Source organism: Thamnophis sirtalis, unplaced genomic scaffold (assembly GCF_051295495.1).
Source record: "Thamnophis sirtalis isolate CommonGarterSnake01/CBP01778 unplaced genomic scaffold, rThaSir2_p1.2 scaffold_3, whole genome shotgun sequence".
NCBI lineage: Eukaryota > Metazoa > Chordata > Lepidosauria > Squamata > Natricidae > Thamnophis > Thamnophis sirtalis.
Window position 1 is genome coordinate 131623548 of NW_028261383.1, and position 20320 is coordinate 131643867.

The 20320-nt window shown below is 40.8% G+C and overlaps 1 protein-coding gene across 1 annotated transcript; it reads right to left on the reverse strand.

Moving 5' to 3' along the window:
• Nucleotides 1–12649: 12649 nt before the first annotated feature.
• On the reverse strand, nucleotides 12650–19980 carry CBX4 (chromobox 4). The gene is made up of 5 exons (XM_014057996.2): nucleotides 19766–19980; nucleotides 19604–19647; nucleotides 18459–18524; nucleotides 15996–16062; nucleotides 12650–15091 (listed from the first exon to the last, which is right to left on the reverse strand). The coding sequence occupies exons 1-5, from the start codon at nucleotides 19832–19834 to the stop codon at nucleotides 13724–13726; spliced, it is 1614 nt and encodes a 537-aa protein (XP_013913471.1). The 5' UTR covers nucleotides 19835–19980; the 3' UTR covers nucleotides 12650–13723.
• Between the last annotated feature and the right edge of the window lie 340 nt (nucleotides 19981–20320).

Below are 20320 nucleotides of genomic sequence, written 5' to 3' on the forward strand. Positions count from 1 at the left end.
TTGTAGTGGAATAAAATCTGCAGGGATTCCTTTATCTTTTTTATACATCTCAAAAGGCACATATTATTCTTAATGGTGATTTAACTAATCTTGCGGTACAGAAAAGGACACAACAGGAATGTCTTTTGTCACCTTTGTTTTTTATTTTAGTTTTGGAAATGTTGAATAGAGATATTACACCAGGATGATGAAATTAAGAGTTTGAAAATTTAAAAAGAGGCTTACCAATTGAGGGCTTTTGACAATGACTTAGCTTTGATTTTATAAGAGCTTCAGAATGATATTGAAAATTTAGTAAAGATATTGAAGAATTTTGGTACATTAGTTTTAAAATAAACAAACAAAAAACAAAGATGTTTGCTTAAAAATGAGTAGACAACAAGAGATTTTCAGGAAGAAGACTGGTTTTGAAATTGAACAAAAAGTACTTGAGAGGATCAGTTTGGCTAACATCAATTGCATGTTTTTTCAGAATAATTATGTTAAGGTATGGGATGGTATTAAAAATACTTATTGAGGTGGCACAAATTATAATTGTCAATGTTGGGTAGACTTTATTGTAATTAAAAAGACTGTTTCATCTGGGATGCCATTTTTATTTCAAACCATACAGATATTAATGACTGATGTACCTTTTAAACAATGGCAAACAGATATTTCTAAGTTTAATGTAAAAACAAAAATTAAATTTAAATTGTTGCAAGGTGCTAATGAAAGAGATGAGCTAGGATTCCCTGACTTAAAAGTGTACTTCGGTCATTGTCACCAGATATGGATGAAAGATTGGATGATTCAGAGAAATAAGAGCTTATTCAAGTTAGAAGGACATGATTTGAGATTTTGGTGGCATGTTTCAGTTATGGTGCAACAAAGTAAGATTAATATAGATTTTTTTTAAAAAAATTATTAGGCATGCCTTATTGACAGTTTGGAACAGGTATAAAGCAAGATTGTCTCCAAAAATTCCTCTATTGTTGTGACTCAAGCAGGTTTTTTTTAGAAGAGAAATTATAGTTACACTGACTTGGCTGCCCTATGTTGATGTATTGACTTTCTTGAAGGAGAACCTATATTAAAAACAAGAGAAGTGTTGGAAATGGGAAGTCATCATTGCCAGTGGTTTGCTTATGCTTAGTTGACAGAAAGATTTAAATTGGATGAAAAGAATTATGATTTTGTGGATGAGAAAACTGACTTTGACTTGAGTTTGTGTATTAATAATAGGCATGTTATTTATATTGGTGGACTGATGGTCAAATAATATGCTTCAATCAAGCTGAACCTACTCTCAAGTCCAAAAAAGATTTGGAGTCAGAAAGACATATGTGTCACTGGTTTACATATTTATAACTGAAAGAAAGGCTTAAATTAGACAAAAAAACTTACAGGTTTGACTTTGTAAAAATGTGTTTGAAAGTGTAAGGTGTGGGAATGATGAGCATAATATTGTTGACGTTTATAAATTGTTATCGAAAATGAATTTGGAGAATGAATATGTGAAGCATTGCATGATTCAATGGGCAAATAATTTTGGTTATAATATAATGCTTGAACAATGGGAAAACCTGTGGACCAAGGGTTTAAAATTTATATTAAATTACAATATAAAAGTATTTTTATAAAATGATGTACTGTAATTATTTACCACCCAATAAATTGTCAAACATGTAGAAATATATTTCAAATGTATGTTGGAAATGTAAATATAAAAAGAAGGAACTGTTTACCATCCTTGATGGACTTGTAGCAAAGCAAAGAAATACAGGGGTAAATTTTATATTTTAAGGCAGAAGATTCTTAAAATGAATATAAACTTTAAACCAGAGATGTTTCTTTGAGGTTTAATGGACAAAGAACTTGAAAAAAGCACCTTGCTGTTATATATGTTGACAGCAGCAAAAAAGCTTTAAACGCAAAAAATGGGGAAAAAAATACTCTAATTCCCATAAAGGGTGAATGAGTGGAAAAACTGATGGAACTAGTAGAGGTGGCTAAATTCACTGTTGTGATCAAAGAAAAGAACATACCCAACTTTATTTCTCCTTAGAAACCTGGACTTTGTGCTTGAGATGGGAGGAAAAAAATGAAACTTTAATTTTGCGTTTTGATGATTAGATACCGTAGATTTATTGTTATAGAAATAGTCAGTACATAGTTGACCGTAGTTCAATCGTTGAATTCCTAGTAAGTTGTAATATGTACGGGCTCAACTCATTAAAAGTTGAAGATGTATTGTTATTATTTTATCCTACTATGCTAAAAAGGGTCCGAAGTCAATGCTTTTCTTCTTCTTTCCCTCGCACTTTTTTCTTTCCCCGTTTCCCTCCACTCTTTTCCCACTACTTTTATTTTATTGGTATTTTATACTTCGATAAGTTTAATAAAATTAGAATGTAAAAAGCACATTATTGCTAAGATGTATAAATGTTTATTGAAAATGAATATGGAAGATGAATTCATTGATGATTGTGTGAGTAAATTGATTTCCCCCCCTTTTGAATGCAGTGTAAAGCTTGATCAGTAGAAGAATATGTGGAGTAATGGATTGAAATTTACACTTAATTATAATTTGAAAGATAATTTTTATAAGATGATGTACTGTTTTGCTTTTCATTTAGAAAGCTTCTTCAGTTTTCAGTTTTGAGAAGCTTCCTGGATGAGAAGAGAAATATTTTCAAAGAAAAACAAAAACAAAAAAGTCCAGCTGTCTTTTGGAAAAAGCACCTTTGGGACAACCATGACCTGGATGATTGAGAATCTCCATAAACAATCTAACAGAATATACTGTTGGAAATATATTAGACAAAACATTGTACATAGACATTTGTAAAGACGGATGTTTTACATATTGCTTTAATTCTTTTAAGTACCTTGGGAAATTATCACAAGCTTTCCATGTATGTACAGGTAAATATTTTTATTTGTTCATCTCAGTTTAATATTGATATTATTAGCTGATTAAAATGGTTTTAGCTTACAGTGATGAATAAATGCTATTATTCTTCATTCCATTATTATCATTCCAATACTGATGTCCTATATGTTGTTGAGGGATTGAGGGATTCTCATATTAATACTTGCCAGTTTTCCAAAAGCAGATTGATAGGATATTGAGAAAATTGTATGGGATGGACAGACATTCCTCACAGCTCTCATGCATTAAAACTACATTTGCAGCTTTATCACTTAAAGTATACTTTGGCTTTCATCTTTGCATGGAAGTATGTAGGTTTTCTGAAGAAGCTCTATGGACGCAGTGAGAAAGTTACTATCTAACCATTTTGATATATGGACAAAGGTTTTGTTCTGGTCGAAAAACAATTCTATTTTCTGCATTAAAGTCTGTGAGATATATTTGGATGTTGTTTTGAGGGAAGTTTAATCCCCCTTGGTGTGAAAAATGAAGACTCGGGGATAATAATCTTGGCTTCAAATTGCTGATGAACCGTTTTTGTTTTTGAGTTAACAGGGAAATTGTGGTATTAGTGCTTTAGGTCAGGTCACTGCTAAGCAGCCTGTCGAAGCATTTCCAGTAAGAATTTGGATTGTCCAAGTCTGTGGAAGGCACTACATACAGTTAAACTGCAGTGTTTCTCAACCTTGGCTACTTGAAGATGTCTGGACTTCAACTCCCAGAATTCCCCAGCCAGCGAATGCTGGCTGGGGAATTCTGGAAATTGAAGTCCAGACATCTTCAAGTAGCCAAAGTTGAGAAACACTGAGTTAAAGCATATTTTGGTCATACAGTTTGGACTAAATGTATTATCAGTGTCTGAATTTCCTAAATTATTTTTATTTGAAGAATATGAGATGTTTCCAAACCTATGGTTGAATTCTACAAACAACTGAAAGATACACAGCTAGTCCTCCACTAACAATAGTTCATTTAGTGACCGTTCAAAATTACAATGGCACTGACAAAAGTGATTTATGACAGTTTTTCACACTTACGACCATTGAAGCGTCCCCATGGTCACATGATCAAAATTCAGGTGCTTGGCAACTGACTAGTATTTATGATGGTTGCAGTGTCCAGGGGGTCATATGATCCCCTTTTGCCACCTTCTGACAAGCAAAATCAATGGAGAAGGCAGAATCACTTAACAACTGTGTTACTAATTTAACAAGTGCAGTGATTCACTTAATAAGCGTGGCAAGAAAGGTCGTAAAATGGGACAAATTTACTTAACAACTGTCTTACTTACAAACAGAAATTTGTCGTTCAATTGTGGCCATAAATTGAGGACTACCTGTAATAAAAATAGATTTTGGTAATTTACTAAAAAAATTGAATAAAAAATTAAGATAATTTGTTTAAAAATAAATTGCTCAATATTTTAAGGGAAATATGCAACTGTTGTTGTTTAGATGCATTTAATTCAACAAATATTCTTTTTCCATTTTTTTGGATACCTCAAAGGAAATTTAAACTTGGATGGCAACTTCAATTTGTGGTAAAATGGTGAAGGAGGTATTATTTCATTCATTTGGAGCTTGCCCTACTACTACTTAACATTTATACATTTGTTAATATGATGGTCAGAAGAAGAATAAGGTTTAAAGATGTTGAACTAAATAGCCCAAATTTCTAACACTGATATAAGATGAATACTGAATTTATCACGCATGGATTGTAACATAAAGTATTGGTTTATTTTGATAGAAAGTTTCTACTATGCTGGATTATAAATGCTGGATTGTTAATATTGTATATATTCACTTTCTATCTAGGAATTTGTTTTACATCAACATGCAAGAAAAGCAATCCACTATCTTTTTATGTGGTCGATGTTTGTTTTGTTTTTTGAAAAGTGAAGTGTTTTCTTGTATCTATGTATTCTATGATGTATCATTTTTTTCTTCTCCTGTATTTTTGTTATATTTAATTCTTTATTTCTGCCTTGCTCTTTTCTGTATACTACACTTTTCCTGGTGCCTTCAAGCCAGTCTCAACTCCTGGTGATTGTATGGAGTAATCTCTGCAGTTTCCTTGGCGAGATCTCAGCAGTGGCTTGTCATTGTCTCCTTCCTAGAGCTGAGAGAACTGTACATACCCAAAATCACCCAGCCAACATGGACTAGAACCCGAGGCCTCTCAGTTTTTAGCCTGGTGCCACTACATCAAATTGACTCTCTGTATGCTTATTTTTTAAAGTCTCGAGAGAGAGAGCAAAAACCAGTTTAAAAAGAATATAGCCCAACAGGGAAGTGATTCAATGGAAATTAAAACATGGTTTTAGAAATAGACAAAGAGAGTTAACCAAAGAGCCTGCCCTGCAACAATGAATGGAATTAAGTTAGAAGCGTTGAAATTATTCATATGACACCAAATGACACCAAATGAGGAAATGCTGAAGAATAACGCACAGAAGTGCATGCAAAAATAGTCATATGTTGAGGAGCAGAATTGAAATGTTGAGCTACAAATGTTGATGCCCAAGAAAACCTAATAACAGGGAAGTCCATAAATGTCTATAGTTTAGGCATTTAAACTTCAGGGAATATAGGCACTTTCATAATTTTAAGAAGAATTATACGAAAACAAATGGAATAACTGGAGAAATGTTGAAATATAGTTATGGTTTATTTACAGAATGTGTGTGAAAACTGCACACACCTTACACAATTGAAATTATAACATGATTGCTATTCTCCTATATAAAGGGTTGATAGCAAGTATGAATGCAAAGACGGCAAAATGACTGGGTTTCTTAAGGGTGTTTGAAAGGTGTTCTGCAGAATTAAGACTGAAAGAATACATGCGATAATAATGGGCAACTTCAGGCGGTGCATTGTGAGTTTATGCTGAGGAAGGGCACATTCATTGAGTTTAGCACATCATTGAGAACAGTATTCAACACTGAGAATTGTTCTTGCTGTTTGTCTTGCTGTGTGTAGTGGTGGCTATTTTTGTGCTTGCCTAGAATCACTGATTAAGTCTGAGGGGAAAGGAATGGATTCCATGCTCAAAGGAGAGCTCCTAGTATAGCACCATAAACACTCTACCACATTGGCTCTCAATGCTAAGCAGGGAGTTCCCTGAACTGTTTTATGCATTAATGGATAACTCTATAAGTAACACATGTGATTGTGTTAGATGTTGGAGTTGTGGCTGGATGGGCTTAATGAGATCCTCCAAAGAGAAGATTAGAAGTTTAAAGAACAAAAAGCTGCATACATAGCAACAAATTGATGTAGTAGAAGCAATTATGTTTAGCTAAAATAGAAAGATATGTTGGTGAATGAAGTTGGTCTAAATATGATTTAGGTGTGCATTTTTTCCCCGTATCTTATGACTTAATTTATTTGCTTTTAACTTCTTACTTTTTGCATAATATCACTGATTGTAAAAAAGCAAGTAATTGAAGCGTATATCTGTGCCTACATAAAAGGGTGTATATCCAAAATACCTTGTTGTTGTTAAATTGCTAAGTTGTGTCTTTCTGGACCATAGCATGCCAAGTCCTCCTGCTCTCCACTGTCTCCTGCAGTTTTTTTAAGTTCATGTTGATTGCAAAAATGTCATGTTAATTGACATTATCTAACCATCTCATATCTGCTGCCTCATTCTCCTTTTTCCTTCAATATAATCAGTTTAAAATACTTAGTTTAACCATTACATAGGAAAATTGCATTTATTGGCCAAGACCAAGCAAGCAGACTATATCATTCCTACATGATTTTAGAAAGTTGAATGAAGTTCTGTCTTTCAGATTTGTGCATTTGACATTGAGTTGCCTTAGTGCAATTCTACTAAAAATAACATCGTTCTGACAGTGGAGCCATCAAGATTAAAAAGAGTTATTTGCGGTAGGGCTACTAGGCTGCAAAACTCTGAATGACAGGAAAAAGCAGCCAAGAATTAATATTTTTGATTGTAAATTTATTTTTCAGTCCAAATCTGAGAAGTTAGTTTATGTGGTTTGGTTTTATCATCCCCACGGTTTCATCCACAAGTTCTTCCTGCCAGCTTCAGATTATTGCAATTATGCTGCCATATTGAAAAGCATTTAATAATCCAGATAACCTCGGGGAAATTGTTAAACTAAAGAAGCAAAACAATGTTATTTATATTAGTCTTATTTGTATAATTTTAACTATGATCTGATGTAAAGTAATGTAATTTGTCTTGGATACACTTGGATGATATGCTGAACCATATGTAAGCAACAACAGTTTAACCTACCCTGTTTCCCTGAAAATAAGCCCTCCCCAGATAATAAGCCCAATCGGGCTTTTGAGCCCATGTGCTAAAATAAGCCCTCCCCCCAAAATAAGCCCTCCCTGAAAATACTGCAACACAGCAGCAGCCATGAGGTGATCATGCTTGATGCCTTCTACATCTCAAAAATAATACGACCTCCCCGAAAATAAGCCCAAGTGCTGTCTTATTTTCAGGGAAACATGGTAGCATATTTGAGAACTCAGCCAGTGTCATAGATTATTTGTTTTTATTTATTAAATTAATGTGCCACCCATCTCACAATTCGAGATGACTGAGGGACTTTTAAATATGGTTTAGTGTTGCTACAGTATATAAAACTAGAAAAACATGTTGAAAAACCACTGATATGGCAGTGATGGATAAGGCACCTAGCTAAAGACCAGGATACTGTGAATTCTAGTCCTGCCAAAGGCATGAAAGCCAGCTGGGCCAGTCACTTTTTCTCAGCCCAAGCCACCTCACAGGGTTGTTGTTATGGGGAAAATAGGAGGAGGAAGGAGTATTAGGTATGTTTGCTGCCTTAAGTTGTTTAGAAAAAGTGAGTTATAGTTAAAGTGAGATATAGTTAAAGTGAGATATAAATAGTTAAAGTGAGATATCAATATCAATAACTAACCAGAAAACAAGTGTGCCATCCCAAAGCTATGAACCTAAAGTAAGATGACTGATTGCTGTGCACTTCAGTTCCACCATGAGAAAAATGTTTCTCTCCACCTTTTCTTTTATGAAGGTATTTTTTTAAAGAGGCAACTCTAAATGATAGTTGACAATTTGATAAAAACATAATAAGCAAGGTTAAAAATTAAGCACATTCATGACTATTTAAAAAACAACAACCCCAAAACATTAGATTTTTGGATGCTAAAATGCCGATACTGAAAAAAAGAATTCCAAGATTCTGTCAAAACGTGTTTCAGAAATATTTGTAAGGGAAAATATGTTTGGACAGATAATCCCTTATTTTCACTTGGGAAGCAGAGAGAATGTGCCAGAAATGCAAGCCAGAGGAATGCCCTTGGCATCTCCTTCCATTTACATCACACAGCTGGGAGAAGGGAGAAATTGCCTCACCCAGATCACAGAGTCTAATAAACTGTACAAACAGCTGCCCCAGAGCTGATTCCCCCCTCCCACTTAATGTATTACACAAATTGGTCCCTCTTAAACTCTCAATGACAATTTAGTGTTACAACTTCAGAGTTGATTCTTAGTCATAATGTACTTACTTATGCCTTACTGAATAAGAAACAACCAAATGCGTCTGTAGAAATCCTGAGCCAAATCCGTACAGGCCACGTACGGTTTTAGTGCAATTTGTACCCCTCTTGGACATTTCAGTGTGTGGAATAATGAGCTAACATGCTTTTATATGGGCTGTATTCATATATTGGACTACATTGTGTTTACTTGGATCATACTTTGCAGACTAAGCTATGAATGTCTGGCTGCAATGTATTAAATCATAAGTCACAGCTAACAAACCAACAGAGAGGCATTCATGTTACAAGCACAATGTAAAATCAATCCCATTATAGTTTAGCACAGTATGTCAATCCAATCATTCATTCCATTTGTTATCTGGACAGCTTGGAACAACGTATAGGAGGAAATAAGTCTTTCTGTGTGTTTATGTTATAGGCAGAAGATGGAATCTGAGGAGCAGCTTCTTGTACTGAATCTTCCTATTTTCTTTGCACTCATGTTGCCATCTGTGTCCGACTACTTTAGTATACAGAGTTCAAACGTAAACCAAGTGGCACTCCTTCGGTGCCAGTTAGAATGCCTGATTTTAGTGCTTTAGGATTTCCCACAAGTCCCTACTGCAGAGTCAACATCAAGCAACTCAAACTTAAGAAAATGCATTTGAGACTTCAGTAGCTATTGATCTCCTCTCCTCTTATCTTACAGTATTGTCACAATTTGGGCCTAGACAATGCTAAAACTAAGCAGGTTATAGGATTATTAGTGTTGGGTGGGGGACTGGCTGCTTGTTTTAGGCTACTCTAAATTCCAATATGAATTCTGTAAGTAAAAGTATTTATTTATTTGTATTTTTTAAACCCCAGAATGGTATACATTGCACATTCTGCTTATTTCCCCCCACAATTTCTTGCACAGGCAGGTTGGCTTGTGAGAAAGCGAGAACGGCCTGAAGTAATCTAGAAAGCTTCCATAATGAAAGGTGATCTCAAACTGGTTTCCTCAGTCTTTTGAACAATTTGACCATTGTACTACACTGGTCCCATCAGAGATCCCATGGAGCTGAACTTCTGATGACTTCATAGGGCTTAATTGATTTCTTGAAATTGTCCTGGGGCTCATACGAGGGACTCTGTCTTCTCGTGGAATGTTATTTCAACTTCTCAGTCTAGTTTACAGCCCTAGGATTTTGTCTGATGGCCTTTTATCTAAATATTAATGAGATATTTACTTCTGAGACAATTAGTATTGTTTTTGTTGTTAGTTGCGAAGTCGTGTCTGACCCATCACGACCAGTTAGTGCATTGGTTTAAATTGTCTAACAGATCTAAATTGACATTAAAATGAGATGGATAAGCTGTTGAATTTAATAACTTTGCTTTAAGCATAATGAAGACCTTCCATGTTGTCTAACTCTCCAATGCAGCTTGTGACCAAACCACAACTGATTTAAAGCCCTTTATCTTACTGTACTTTCCCATTTGCTGCATTCATTTAACAGGAAGTGGCCAGCTGCAGGGGTATGAGTACAACTACTTCTGTTCAGTCGCTGGTCTCCAGCTGCCAGCAAGCAAATCTGAACAGCAAACATCATACACTAAAAATATAGTTTCTTTCTTTGCTATTTGACCAGCGGATGAGCCCCATCCGTTTTGCCTACTTCCTATCTCAGTTGCACCTGAAGCTGCCTGTCAGTTACTTGTACTTCTTTGGTGCAAGAAATGCTTACAGGAAATGGCGTTCATCGAAACACACCACAAACTCTGCCAAAATACTCAGGGCTTTTTCGGCTTCTCTGTTCAGATCAGTCAGGGGTTAAGTGATATGCAGAAGGGAGTATGCAAGCACTTGGATGAGTTCAAAACAAGTTGCAATTAAGCTGTTTTTTAATATACAAGCAATAATGCACTTTGCACAAATTGCTAACCACCAATGATAAATGTAATTAGGGGTGCCAGAGAAACAGGAAGATTCATCTCATAACCACTGACATATTTCTGATACAGGAAGTGTGGCACAATGCAGGAGCTGTGAGGGGCATATTCCATTTCATGGTTTGGTATTTTTTTAGTTTTTGAAAAATATGTTTTGCACTTGACAATACTATAGCAATTAAATCCAAAGAACTTCGTCTTATCTACAATTCAGTAACCTATTTGACTCTTGAGTGTCTTTTCCCTTGATGTTTTTTTTAAAGTGAAGGATCAGTAGACAAGAACCTGTTTGGTTTCTTTAAAAAAAACACACCTTAGCTTGAAACTCAGAAACCAGAATTCTCTCTCAAGTTGGGCATAAATAAACTCATGAGAAACAGATGAAGTAGGGGATGAGAATGCAGCAATTTTGTTTTGAAAAATAAAAGGGTTTTTCCTCTTTAATTTCTCTCTACCTTTAAATTAGGAATAAATGTAATAAACCAACTTATGGGAAACAGAGGACATAATTTCATTTTTAAAATATTAAATTTTTCCCTTGAGTTCCCCCAAAATTCTTAAAATTTTAATTGGGAAATACAACTTTGTTTTTACAGATCATAACCCAATACACACTTACCTGAAGGAAATGCGATTCAGTTCAATGGCACTTGTTTCTGTATAGATATATGCTGCCATACTATTGCTTACCACTGGTTTATATTTAACAAGAAATTTGGCTCAGGAAGAAAGGTTTGGTTTTTAAAAAATGAAATATATTTACAGGTAGGAGAGAGAGAACCCCCCCCCCCCAAAAAAAATTGGGAGTTGCTTTTGAGTAGTTGTGTTAAGCCAAATCAGGCCATTCATCGGTCAGATTACTGCCGCTGTGTTGGTTTTTATCCTTCCAACATTTTTTGAAAGAGACTCTGTTCAACTTCCAACTGTTGTTCAATGTTGTGACACGATTAAAGTCCTCCGCTCTTTCTCAAGAGAGGTGCTAGCATGAGTCAGACACACATAATCTAACCAAAGGTGTGTTTCTTGGAAAGCATGTCCTGCCTTCAATTCATTTTGCTTCCAAGAAAGGAGTGATTCCCGCCCCGCCCACACTAGCTGGCATATTTGATTGCCCAATTGGGAATTAGCATGAATTCCTTCACATTCTTATTTGCTTTGCAGCAATGGGGTGGCTGCCTTAAATATGTATTATCTACCGCAGGGCAAGTTAAACAGGGACCTGCATTCACAAAAGACTGTCTCCCCCACAGAACCCAGTATCTTCAGCAAAGTGTTTCAACCTTGATTATTATTTAGATTCAGATCTGGTGTATCCTAGAGCTTAGGCCCAACTTTCAAGGAATTCCTCCACACTCCTTAGTTCAGAGATAAAACACGTAGTTAGCAAAGCACAAAGTCCCAAGCAGCCTTCCCTGCTGTTACTGACAATGCTAAATTAGAGAAACCAACTTGCTGAGGTACAGGCTAGCACCTTCCATTCTGCTGATCAGGACTTATCCTGGAGACATCTGGTAGGAGAGTTTCTTTTCAGTTAATTTTGATTTCTCAGAGACAAGAGATATATTACTTTGGGGTTATGAAACATCCTCTGAACCAGAGGTTTCAGTTACCACAGCTCGACCGCATTCTTTGAGGAAGACTGTTATTTGGCTTTCTCAATAACCTATCAGCAAATAAGCTGCTGCTGCTACCCACTAACGGTGCCATGTTCTTTATCTCTGCATGACATGCAAAGAGAGGCAAAAGCAAAGACATTGTTTACTTGATGGTGAGCAGCATCCTGTCACTGTAGTTGGAAAACTAGTTAGAATGATTTGGTAAATGCTTCTGATGTAAAATTCACCTTCCTGTACACACCCCAACCTAACAGGTCAGAGCACCCACCGCGTTCAATATAAATCATTCTTATGGCTCAGACATCACAGGCAGTGGAGAAAGAAGCCTCTTGCTATCATTTCATCTCAATGATTCATTATATTTAAGCTTTCTTAAGAAATTAACTTCTTAAGATACCAATGTTTTCTATTACGTATAGAACACCATGGCCAAGATAATAACATGTTCCAGGCCATTATGTACTAACCACTTGGGTGATAATAAATGTGCATGGCTCCTCCATTTTTCCTGCACTATTTCAGAAAGCATTCCTGCTTATCTATCATTTGGGAGCCCAACATTGTGGCACCACAAGGTTATTACCCGAGTCTCTCTTGCCTGCATCTGAAAAGCAAGTAACCAGGTTGGACCTCAGGATCCCCAGTGTTTCAATAAAAGGACTCCACACCACCTATCATTTTTTGAAAGGTTTATAGACCTTTGTAATGACTGCATGACACAGAGTTTGCCTTCCTCCTCCCTCTGGTTTCTGAAGGCACCAAGGTGCCTGTCAGAGGCTGAGTCCCTCCTGCTTCACAGCTAGCCTTTGCCATCCCGGCCTAGGCCAGCTGCAGAACATCAAATGCACTTTCCACATATTACCATTTAATATTTACATTCAAGCAATTCATAATAATTGGAAGCTTATAGTTTAGACATTTCTAGTAGCAGCAATTTCTATAATAGCTTTAGATTATTGGGGGCGGAAGAGGGGTTTGCACACTGAGATAGAAAAATGTGTGTATGTGTGTATGTATACATATATATGTATATATATACACACACACATACATATATACATACATACACACACACACACCAACTCTGTGTGTGTGTGTGTGTGTGTATATATATATGAATGATGGTCCTGCAGTTTTACAAAAAACAAGGAGCAAGGAAATCAAAAAGAGAAGTGGCTTTTAAAAAGGGAAGGAAAGAAAATATTCTGATATAGCTTTTTATATATATATAATATATATGTATTTAATATAATTATATATATATAGGGCAATCTAGGGAACTCCATAAATCTAGGCTTTTTATATTTCATTATATAAATACCTACAAATAAATATAATTGCATGACCCACCTGGGGAGGCCTGCCTTCAGTTCAAACAATACATTTTTTAGCAACACCACATACAAACGGGAGCATGAACCACTGAACAAGTTAGCACTGTTAAAATATAATACTATAGAACTCTTCTCCCGTGAGTTAACTGGGGAGCCGGCACCCCTCGACGCATCCTGATGCCCGAGATTCTGGCAGGCCAAGAGCGCCTTGCAGGAAGTCCTGAAGGCCGAGGGGAAGCCTTGCACCCGACCCTCCCTTCTTCCAGGCAGCGAAGGGTGTTTGATCTCCAGAGGACCTGCTCTTTGCTGCTGCTCCGCAGTGCCAGAGAGTTTCTCTGGGTAGAGCGGTATCTTAGGGGAGGAGCCAGGCTGCCTAGGGAGAGAGACAGGAGGAAGAGCTTGCCCCTAAGCTCCTCACACTGTCACATATTCCTTAAAGGTCACTGTCAGGCAGTTTGCAGTCACATCCGTAATTATTATATTCCCAAAAAAAGGCTTGAACTCTTGCACGGGCTCCTCTTCCTCCTCCACTTCAAAGTGCTCCACCTGCTTTTCTGGCTCTGGACCCGATGGTTCTGGTGACACCGGCATAATCTCCGGCTTCACTTGCACCAAGCCAAGCTCTCTGTCCCCCCGAGTCTTGACGCAACGCAAGTCTATGGGCTCATCTAAGTCAGAGTCCAACAGGATGACCTCAGGCTGAGAGGTGGGAAAGGCCAAGGCCGGGGACTCAAGTTTTTCCGGGGCAGGAGAGTTCAGGCAGGTGGGGGCACTGATGCTCCGGGAAGTGAGGCGCTTCTTGCCACTCTCCTTGTCTCCATGGGGCTCAGAAAGGCAGCGTTTCCGGGAGCCACCATAACTAGGTGAAAGGCTCAGCCCTGGGGTAGGGGAAGTCTGCTCCTGCTGGTTGGGATCCAGGGTCCAGGCAACCAGGTTGGGCTTGGTGGTCAGCTGCAGAGGCTGCTGTTCAGGAACAGGAAGTTCTTGGCTGGAGGCCACTGTCTTGGAAGGACTGCTCCCTGTTTCAGAAGGAAGCTGACTGATCTCTGTGCCAGCTTTCCCTCTGAGAGCATTATTCAGCCACCTCTCCTCCCCGGGCTTTTTCCAGGACTCTTGCCTCTCCTCAGACTCTCTCTTAGTAGTCCTCTCCTCGGCCACCCGCTTTTTGGGGGCCTCTCCAGACTTAATCTTTACTGCCTGCATGCCATTCTCCATGTATTTGCTCATGACAATCACAATGCGTCCATTCTTATTTTTGTTCTTCACAATTTTCATTTTGCCACCAATGCCATTGCTGGTGACGGCCTCCCGGGGAGATGGTGTTGGTGGCCCTGTACCACTGGAGAGGTTCTTCTCTGCCCCGTTCTTTCCTTCAGCCCCAGTCAAACTCTTGATGGGGTTCAGCAAACCCTTTGTGGAGCCATGGGACCACTTGTCTGATTGGGACATTAAGGGGCTTTTGCTGTGCTCCAAGCAGGCCTGTCCTTGCTGTGGCTCCTTGTTGTTAGGCGGGTAGTGAGGCTCATACATCTTGGGGTCCGGCTGATAATGGTGGTGCTTTTTGCTGTTCAGCTGATAGTAGTACTTCCCTTTGCTGTGCGACTGGTGTTTGATGCTGCTCTCCTTGTTGTTGGGCTGATACTGATGGTGCTTCTTGCTGTTGAGTTCGTACTGATGCTGCTGGCTTTTGCCTGAGCTGCTGAGATCCAGTTTGGGCCTGTTCTCCACGGCTGGGTCCTGCAGGCCACTGAGGATATTAGAGCGACGTGCAAAGGATGGCAGCTGCAAAGTGGGGAGGAAAAAATATATTAGGAATTTCAGAAAAGCTTCTGGAACTCATCAGAGCAAGCAGCTCAGAAGACCTTACAAAATCATGATAAAGGGATGCTCTTTCTGTAACCTTCCCCTTACAGAGCTATACAGGAGAGGAGAAGAAATAAGGCATTTTTTCACCCAATCACTCCTTTAAGCACAAAGGCAAAACACTACATAAGCAGCAAATGTGGTAAGTCAAGGAAAAGCAGCAGCCAGGAATACAGATGAACAAAACATCCTACCCATTGCAGCTGCATGCCTTTTCTCTGGCCAGTTGTTCCTTGGCCCTTTGCTTTGCTAATCCTTACATCCCAACTAGCCATCATCCTTCCTAACTGCTAGGAATTTTTTAGGGAAGGCAAGCCAGTGAGTTGTAGCCAACTGCCTTCATTCTGCTGCTTCCCAGAAACTTTTTAAATCTGGAAGACACAGTAATGGACTTTCAGGATTCGGCCCAAGCCTGACCAATATTGTGCCATGTTAAGAGTTTGCACTGGCCTTGAGGCCTTCTGAAGCTGCTGTTATGTGAAGTGTGCTGGTTGCAAAAGACAAAGAATGGGTAGAACAGGACTTCCTAAGGCATTTATAGCTAACAAGGAAAGTGTGCACATGGGTCTCTGAAAACATGATGAAATCAAGATGAAATTCTCTCCCTTGGGATATGCACTAGAAAAGGAAGGGAATATTAATTAATTGAAGCAAAACAAACTAGTCACCAACAAAGCCTCTCTTTAAAAAATAAAGAAAGAAAAGAAAGGGAAAAAAACAAAACAGGTCAACAAGATTCCACCTTCAGGAGTTAATTACTTTCACTTTTAGTATAGATCATTTCTTTTTACTCCAATGAAAGAAAAGCAGGACAATTAATTACCTGAACTACCAGTGGCTTTGGTTTTGGTCCTCGCTTGCGGTATCCCATAAGTTGCTCTTGCCTCTCCCTGAAGAAAGATTTAAAAAATCAACAAAGATACAATTAGAAATGTTTGACCTCAGAAGCATATGTATATGTATACATACACTATCATGCTAGTTTAATACAGACAGACGATGAAAGTGACAATCCTAAGCAGACTTCCCGGGAATAAGTGTCACTGAATCACTGTGTCTTTTTAAGGAGAGACACATGGGACCGCCCTGAGTGTTTAGAACAGAACAGCAGGAAGAGACTACAGGAAACACGAGGAAACACTGAAAGGTCACAGGAATTAATACCAGTCAGTAAGCATGGTTCCCTCAAGGGCCTGTGCTATAGAGAGCAATGACATCCAGAAATAAGCAGGAAGGGAGGGGCAATTATGTATTTTCATACAGTGCATATTAAATGGGCAGATCAGAAAGTGGAAAAGCCAGGATTTGGGTGGGGGGGGGAGATTATGACATACATCAAGACACAGGAATGAGCTACAATAAAGGCATGCACACTCCAAATATAAATCACCAAGACCAAAAAAAAGAGTCTTTTTTAAGATCTATGAAGTCTGAAAATTTATCCTTCCCACAGTGCCCAGAATGTCACCAGTGCTGCTCAGACTTCCAAAAGAGCCAGTTTAGATTTCAGCTATTTTCATTTCCTGTAAACCATTCATCTATCTGCTCAAATTTCAACTGAGCTGAAATCAGAAACTTCTTCTGAAGGCCTTAGTTGCATATAGATTTATAAACTGGCTACTATTTTGTTAAAAATTTGAATCCGAACCTGCAAGCAAACTCTTGAGTTTACCAATACTGCTGCTTTACAAATATCCCCAAAAGTAATATCTCACCATGTTCTATGAAGCTTCTGCAGATATGCTCTCAGCCAAACAACCTGCTTTTATTTGAAAGCAAAGGAGCAGCTTCAGATGTGCAAGCCAGTCCTTCAAATCTCCTGGAAACACACAGCTGCTTCCAGCCAAATAAAACTATTTAGAATATGAAAAACTATTCTTCACTTCCATTGCTTTGCCCCCTTCACTCTTTGTCACAGAAGGCATTCCTCCAATTCCAAATCTGTATTTTGGTGGTTCTCCCATTCAAGAACAAACCAGCACTTACTTTTAGTCAGTGAAGTGGGATCACATTAAGCACTCAAGCATGCCATATTAAAAAAGCAGGCAAGGCTCCAAAAGGCAAATCCAGATTTTGTACAAACAGCAATACACAGTCGATTGCAGGAAACAGCAAACCAGATAAGCTTCGGGCCAGAAGAAGAACAGGCTGCAGTGCTGTAGGAACTATCAGCAACATGCATTCAACTTCCCACCCAGGCACTGCCAGGGCGGCTGCAGTAGGCGCTGCACTGGATGCTAATCACCTCATTAGGATTCACATAAGGCGCTTCTCCACACCGCAACCTCAGAGGCCGCCCATTCGCTGACAAGGCAAAGGGTGGGGATTCTGGTGGTCCCCCCTTCGCAAACGAACCAAATTATCGATGTCTCCCCAACCAGGTGCTGCCTTTGCTCACAGGGACTGGCCAGAGCGCCACTAACGAAGAAGGGCGGGAGACGAAGCCATGCAAGGGGTGCAGGTTCTCCTCACCCCCTGCAACTTAGAGACCCCCACATTGAATCCTTTGCAAGACCTAGAGGAATAAGGTCAGGACAAAGCCTCCAAGCAGGATAGGGGCTCCAGCAAAGGGCATTTTAGGAGCTGGGAAAAAGGCAAGAGGCAAGAAGACCTTAGCAGCCTCTTCCTCAAAGCCTGAAGATGACATTTGCCTCGAAGTCAAGATCCTGCAGGAAATCAGGCCTGCGCAGCCAGGGACAGGGTGTGTGTGTGTGTGTGTGTGTGTGTGTTGTGTGTGTGTGCAGCCCAGCCCTTCAACCTTCACGACGCTCCTCCTAGATTTCCCCAGGCCCAGCCCGGTACGCATGCATTTTGCGAGCTGGGGGGGGGGGGCTCTTGCGCGGGCACTTTTGCGGTGGCCATTCTACCCCGGGAGGCTTGGCCAAAACTGCCAAGCGCAGAAGCAGCAGAACTCAGGCGCGCACCCAGCCGCCTCTCCCTTCCGTCACGTGCAGGCACCACAAGCCCAGCAACCAGCTTAAGGCAGGCAACTTCGCACTTGCAAAGGAAGTCCCGCCACGCAGCCAAGCAGGGGTTAAAAAAAAAAACCGAAGTTCCGTAACATGCAGCGCGACTTGCACAAGGCTGCCACGCTCCTGCCGACCTGCCCTGCACAGACCGAAACAGGGAGGGGGGGGGTTCTTCCACCGTTGCGGGCTCCTTCGTGTCGTCGTCCCCTTCCCACCCGCGCTGCAGGAGGCTTCCTTCTCCTCCGAAGAAGCCCGATCGGGGCAGACTTCCCCCGCGTCAGCAACCCCCCAAGCTCCCCAGGCCGAGGCAAACTCACCTGTTTTGGAAAGCGATTAGCAGCCTGGGATCCAGGATATTTTCCTCCGGCTCCCACGTGTTATATCTTGCAAAAAAATAAATAAATGAAAACATGGCATTATTGGTCTATTTTAAAACGTGAACAATAGCTGAAAACGATGCATGCAGCAGTATTTGGGAAAGGGGTCCTTATTCTCAGATATCCCGCCCTCTGTGCGGTGGGGCCATTTTAGAAGCTGTCTGCAATAGCCATCGCCCCCCCCCCCCTTTTCCTCCCGTTTTCTAGGACCTGTTTCAAACTGCGCATTCAGGACTGGCGCTAACCCGAGGAGGGGGATGGGTTGGTTGGCGGGCGGGAGGGTTAGGGTTATGCCGATCTGTTTATTTAGTGCAGTTATTATTCCAGAGGAATTCCATGCATATTATAGAGAAAGGGGTTCAAAGCCCCGCCGATCCCCTCAGGGAGCTGGTCAAAAAGACTCCCAGGCTTATCCTTCCCTCCGCTATTTCTAAATCTGACTGCCCCATCTCTTCCGCCCCCTCCCCATCCGGACAGGCTCCATCATTTCAGACTTCAACCCCCTCCCCTCCCCCGACCCGCTCCATATCCCTCAGTACATTTGCAGCTCCTTCGATCGGGCAAAAGTAGCCCAAGCGGAGCATTTTGCTCAGGTTAAACGTGCAGCTTCACTGCCAGCACGGCAGCAACCTGGTGACAGGGATGGCCTTTCGCCGCCCTCTTCATCCCGAGCAGATTCAAGGATTTGAAGCATGGGTGGGCTTTTTTTTTGCGTTTTTTTTAATGGGTTTTCTCCTCCCTCTCTCCCCCCTCCCCTCCCGATCTCCGGGGCTGCTCGGTTCTGCAATATGGAGCCTGCTTTCCAAGGGAAAGGAGCCATTTTCTGCAACTGCTGCACATCAGTCCGCCTTGCCTTCTTCCCCCTGAAGCTGCTGGCTCTGCACCCCCCCCGGTCCTCTTTCTATTCTGCCGCCTCCCCCAATTAACGAGCCCTCCCTTTTTAAGCCATGCATAAAAAACGAAAGCACTTTTGAGGTTCCTGGAGCATGGCAGAATATCCGCGGGGGCTGAGTCCGACACCGGAGCCCGCTTTTAAGGACACCCGAGTCCTTAATAGTGCCCCGATTCCCTTCCCCGGGACTTACTTAGAGGACCATCCCCTCCATTTGACGAGGTATTCCGCTCGGCCCTGCAAGAGAAGGGATAAAAAATGTCAGGATCCGGAGAGATCTCTGGAAAGCTTCCCTCAAACCTCCCTTCGGCTCTTCTCCAGTTTCCACCCTTGAAGCTTCCAAGAGGTCGCTCACCTTCCGCATTCGCTGCTTTTCGATGCTTTCCACCGCGAAGACATGCTCCCCCACCGCCGGCAGCTCCATTTTTCTAGAATTGTTCTCAAGGGGAGGGGGGATGTGGGACGCTATCCGGAGGAGGGGAACCGGGGCTGGCGTCCTGCAGACAGGCGGCTCCTGCTCGCCACTCACTTCGCCTTTCCAGACGACTGAGCTGCAGCCTTTCGCAGCGGCGCAACTCATGCAAATCCTGCTGGGGACGTCAGAGGAGGCGGGGACCTCGCTGCCTGTCAAAGAGGGAGGCGGCTCGACGATTGGCTCGTCGGCTTTCGAGGGCTGGTAAAAGGGAAAAGGGAGAGGACTTGAGGGAGGAGGGGCCGAGGAGTGGTTTTGCCTCCCCCTCCCTTTTGCAGGCGTGTGTGTGTGTGTGTGTGTGTGTGTGCGTGCGTGTTAGCAAAGATTTGGCTGCTCCGTTGCTCAGCAAACTACCGTCGCTCGGTCCCCTCCCCCGCCCGTAAGGTTTCGAAGTGTTTCCACGCGGGCAGTGCCAGGATTCAATACAGTCCCGATGTA

What these genes read in the sequence shown, in the direction of transcription:
- CBX4 (XM_014057996.2), bottom strand. Translation starts at nt 19,834, where the DNA reads ATGGAGCTGCCGGCGGTGGGGGAGCATGTCTTCGCGGTGGAAAGCATC. An exon ending in AAAAGCAGCGAATGCGGAAG is followed by an intron (nt 19,648 to 19,765) that starts GTGAGCGACCTC and finishes CTTCTCTTGCAG; the next exon opens with GGCCGAGCGGAATACCTCGT. An exon ending in CAAAGCCACTGGTAGTTCAG is followed by an intron (nt 15,092 to 15,995) that starts GTAATTAATTGT and finishes CCCACTTTGCAG; the next exon opens with CTGCCATCCTTTGCACGTCG.